Source organism: Vidua chalybeata, chromosome 18 (assembly GCF_026979565.1).
Source record: "Vidua chalybeata isolate OUT-0048 chromosome 18, bVidCha1 merged haplotype, whole genome shotgun sequence".
Taxonomy (NCBI): Eukaryota; Metazoa; Chordata; class Aves; order Passeriformes; family Viduidae; genus Vidua; species Vidua chalybeata.
In genome coordinates this window covers 12,883,561-12,888,347 of record NC_071547.1, presented here as the reverse complement: position 1 = coordinate 12,888,347, position 4,787 = coordinate 12,883,561, and the positions used below count along the sequence as shown (strand labels likewise).

The 4,787-nt window shown below is 49.9% G+C and overlaps 1 protein-coding gene across 5 annotated transcripts in view; it reads right to left on the bottom strand.

Moving 5' to 3' along the window:
* The window catches only part of MTMR3 (myotubularin related protein 3), a 74,500-nt gene that overhangs the window by 2,217 nt on the left and 67,496 nt on the right, over positions 1-4,787 (bottom strand). For 3 of the 5 annotated variants that reach the window (XM_053959567.1, XM_053959566.1, XM_053959568.1), the window contains 2 exons: positions 3,770-3,880; positions 3,435-3,523 (listed from right to left, as the gene is read on the bottom strand). In XM_053959567.1, coding sequence (XP_053815542.1) covers positions 3,435-3,523; positions 3,770-3,880 — 200 coding nt within the window. Of the gene's footprint in view, positions 1-2,781; positions 3,046-3,434; positions 3,524-3,769; positions 3,881-4,787 lie in introns of those variants that run through there. The other 2 variants (XM_053959570.1, XM_053959569.1) reach the window with 2 other exon arrangements.

Genomic DNA, 4,787 nt, shown 5'->3' with positions numbered 1-4,787 from the left:
CTTGCATCAGGAACAGAGCAGAAATGAAAAAGATCAGAAGGCGTTTGACAAAGTTACCTGAGCTGTAAAATGAGATATTCCCAGTGCTGGGATGGGGGAGATACCTCCCTACAGGCAAAGGCATGGACAGGGACAGCTCCAGTGTCTGTTCCTCCCTCCTATGGATGGAGTAGAGATCCAGGGAATGGGCACAGGAAGGAGCACAGAGCCAGGGCCAGTGTGTGGAATTGCAGGTCATTAAATGCCTCTGTTCAACACTGCCCTGAGCCCGGATGGACAGGCTGTGCCCTCCTGTCACACAGACAGCTCTCTGCCATTCACCATGGAATGGTTTAGGTGGGAAGGGACCTTAAAGCTCATCCAGTGCCACCCCTGCCATGGGCAGGGACACCTTCCACTGTCCCAGGCTGCTCCAAGCCCTGTCCAGCCTGGCCTTGGGCACTTCCAGGCTGGATGTGCTGCAGAGGAGCTCCAGCAAAATGCCAATGCCACGCTGGGGCACAGGGCTGAGGGGCTGAAGGAGAGCCACCATAGGCCCTTCTGAGCCAAGCCATGGGGGAATGTGGGGAACACTGGGAATGGGGGGCTCTGGCACTGCTCAGGCAGCTGATCCAGCCCTGGCTCACAGGAGGGATGTGGCAGTGCTGGGAGCAGGCCAGACTCTGCTCACAGGCTCTGCTCAGAGCTGGAAAGGTTTAAACATGGAGATGTCGAAGCCCTCAGTCGCTGCCGTCCTCCCACTGCCCCCACAACCACTCCAGAAATCCCACACTCCTGCATTCAGGACACTGAGCCAAGGAGGAACATGCAAAGCCCAGGGTGGGCAGGCAGGTGTTCCATGCACAGGTGGGCACGCGCAGCATTCCCGGCACTGGCGGAGCTGCACCGGCACATGCACCTCCTTACTGCTCAGACTCGTTAATTACCTTCTGCAGCCCCCCTCAAAACATGGGAGCCCTGTGTGCCCTGTCCTCCTCAATTCCTACAAGGAGCTGGAAGCAGCACTCCAGGGACCTGGGTTTTGCCCTCTCCATTAACTCTTTGGCATCAGGATTTGGTGCTGTCATTGTTCTGCACTGGAGATTTGCTGCTGCCAAGAGACTGTCAGGGAATTCTGCTGACACCCAGAAGCTCTGATTAATCTTTCCTTGCCAAGGAAGGAGATTTCCAGCTGCTGGTCACTGATGGGGAGAGAAACAGCAGAGAAATCCCATTTCTCACTTCAGTGGGCTCATTTCCTCAGTTCCACACAGCGGCTCCGGGCCTCAGAGCTGGAACCCCAGCACGAGAAGGCTGACAAGGACCAACCTCTGCAGAAGTTCTGGAGACTAGAGGGCCCTGTTGGAAATCCCTGTCAGAAACACCTGCAGGAGTGGCAACAGCCCTGGGAGGTGCCACAGAGCTCCCACAGCCCCATCTCGCTGCTCAAGGAATGATTATCCCAGAGTAGCTCGCTGATGGATGAGGGTAAATCTAACCAGAGGGATTAAAACAAGGATCTCTTTGTTGGAGCTCACCATTCCTAACATATGCTGGGGTTTTTGTTGTTTTATCCTAGACAATGGTGCTCTGACATTGCTTTGGAAAGCTCTGGACAGCTCATCCTTCTATCCCGGTGGTCCCTGCTTTGCTTCAGAGATTAAAAAGAGACATTAAAAAACAGGCTGGAAAAGGGATGTTGCTAGTTTGAGGAAGGGGGGCTGAAAGTCACACTCCCCACTCTTCTTCCTCATCCCAAATCTCATCCGGTTTTGGTTATCCTGACCCTCCACCAGCTCTGTGGCACATGTTCTAGCCATGGGATTTTCAGTCCTTCTAAGACAAGTGGCAGGTTTTTGCCAACACCCTGCACAGCAACACTGGAATTGTTTGGTAACACATGGCCCTCTCCCAAAAATATGGGCAACAAAGGGAAATGATCAAAAATAAATGCATAAAACTTGCAGGGCAGTCTCCTGTCAGTGAGCAGTACACACATGGACTGACAGTGAGTGTTAGTCTGAGCCACATCCCGGTTAAGCTCCCAAAAGCCAAGTCCTAAAAGCCTTTCTGTGAGGAGAGAGGGCTGTTCACACGGACCCAAACCCCAGCAGCTCTTGCTGGCCACCCCCAGCTTAGTTCTGGTGATTTCCAGGCAAGTGAGAAACAAAGAGGGAGAAGATCTGAGTTAGTTGGGAGAAGTCACCCAGGAAAGGCTGACGGACAACGGACAGAGGCTGCTGGAAATGCTCACCAGAGCTGATCAACTCGGTCAGTGTCCCTGCAGGGAGGAGAGAGAACTCAGGGCTACAGGCAGAGGGAGCAAACACTGGCAACCAAGGAACCTGGAAGGTTTTACTTTGCTCAAGGCACTGCACTGTGGGGTTCAACTCATTTCCACTCCCAGGGAGGGGTGTAAATGTTTACTACAGGGATACTCATGGTGTTGACAGATGGGTCACTGCACATGTGGAAGCTGAAAGGAGCAAAGACGCTACAGGGAGATTTGAGCCAGACCTGAAACCCTGAGTCCATTTTAACTCCTCGTGGGGCTATGGGTGATGTGTGTGTAGCCAGGTTCCAGGAGTTGTCCCAAGCTTAGGTTTAGGGAACTGAGCTCTGGGGATACAAATTTGCACAAACACAGTGGGCATGGTAAAAAAAATAAATTCAGATTCTTCTCCTTCTTCCCTGGGTTTGGTTAATTTTACAAGACTAAATGGAGCAAAATATAAACCAGACACAAACTCAAAACTATGTTCATAACTCTTTGCAACTTCAAAAAGCAGGAGAGCTTCAAAATGTGGTAACCGAGATTTATTTAAATTATGGTTCCTGTAATAGTTTTTGCATGTTCAGAAACCAGGAATAGGAATTTATTTGAAACAGAACTGGAAAGTAGAGATTCTCTGGCTTTAACTTCAGCATATTGAGCCATGTGGTCTCTGCCTCCTGCTCTTCATCAAGCCCCCGCTGCTGCCTGAGCTGCTGCAGCCTCTGTGGCAACAGGTCTAGCAAAGAATAATGCAGAAAACCTTGACCTCACACAGGTGTTCCGTTCAGATTCTGTAGGAGCAAGTTAATGAAAAGGTGAGAAAGGTTAGAGAAGGAAAGGAGCAGGTTTCCAACCAGCAATGGAAGAAGATGCTATTCCTGTATTTCATGTAAATCATATATTGAATTTCTGAATGCTAAGAGGACAAAGCTCTATTTTGCATAAATCTAAAATGCCTCCAAATCCAGTTTGAGGAAAGAAAGGTGGGATCTGTTTTGGCTGGAGTGGAGCAGACACCAAATGTGGCTTTTAAATATCTCCCTGCAGGACTGAGCTGAGAAGCAGGAGCTGTTCTGTTCCCTTGGCAGCCATCCCTGCCCAACAGGCGCCCCTGGGGCAGGGGCTGTGTCTGTGGTGGTGCCAGGGAGAGCAGCAGTGCCCAGTCCCCTCTCCCAGTTACCTGCAGTGGTGTTTCCGACTGGCAAGCCAGAAGGCGCTGTCGCAGCCGTAGCAGTGCGCGGCCAGGTGATCCGGGAGCCACCGCGTCACCTGTGGGGACGGCCACCGGCATCAGGGACAGGGCAGTGGCAACACTCCTGGGCTGAGCCCCCCCCCCCCAGCTCCCAGAGGTTGTGCAGCAGAGGGCTCATAGGCACAGGTACTGGTATGTCAGGTGTGAGACCAGCGGAACGCAAGGAAAAGAGTTCCCAAGAAGTGGCACACGACCAAAGGCTAGAGGATAATTTGAACTAGGATTATCCCAGAGTGAGCAATTTACAGGGATTTAGTCTGTACCTCTGTATCCTGTTTATCCACCTGTTCCCAGCTGGCTTCAGAGAAAATCTCTGTGCTGCAGCGAGACAAGCAGTTCTGATCCAGATTGCTTTCCGAGTCGGGAATAGATGTCTGTTGGCAAACAAACACAGCTGAACGGAACCCCCCAGATCCCTGTTCCACACAAATAAAACCCAGAAACCCCAACAGGGCAGGTCTGGACCCTCTGGTGATGGGATGATGTGAGACAGAGTGGATTTAGAATCCAGCTTCTGTTGCAGGGTTCTGGGAAGGCTTTGGGTGATTAATCAAAACCTGCTCCCTGTGGCTCCAATTCCAGGGTCCTGATTCCTTTCCAAGGGTGTTTCACTCTGAAAACTATAATTAGTAATAAAGATATCCTTTTGTTGGCAAAGATTCTGGAAAATAAAAGCCAAACTGCATATGGGAAACTCAGAATTTGAGCCATGTATATTCTATGCATAGGTTTTGGGAATAATGCTTCCTTAATATAGCCTATCCAGGTAGAGGTGGAATTTAATTCACTTAAAACTCAGCCAGCCCTTAAAATATATCAAAATAGTAAGAAATCTTGAGTTAATGTAATTTTATGCCTGAGGAATGGGCAATCCTGGAGTTCCAGAGGAAAACCTGCAACTCCCAAGCTGAGGCACAAACAGAAGGTAGAGATCAGGTCCTTAAAAATGGGGAATTTTCTGGAGGCACTGCCAGCTCTACACTGCAGCTTCTGAAGGCCCTTAAAAAATGGGAGCAGAATCCATTAAGCCAAAGTACCCAATTTCTCCAAGGAATGAAAGCTTTTAGCAGTGACACTGAGCCCAATGAGCACCTTGTGCTGCATGCCCAATGGGAAGAACCAAGAAGGCTCCAAGGATTTTCCAAAACAAACGTACCTGGGACTATCCAGCACCTCTGCCACTTCTAAACAGTGAATTCAATAAACAGAAGCTGGGAACCTCTTACAAATTTTTTTTTCAATTTTGCAGGTGTATAAACCATGTAGGAAAAGGAAATTTCT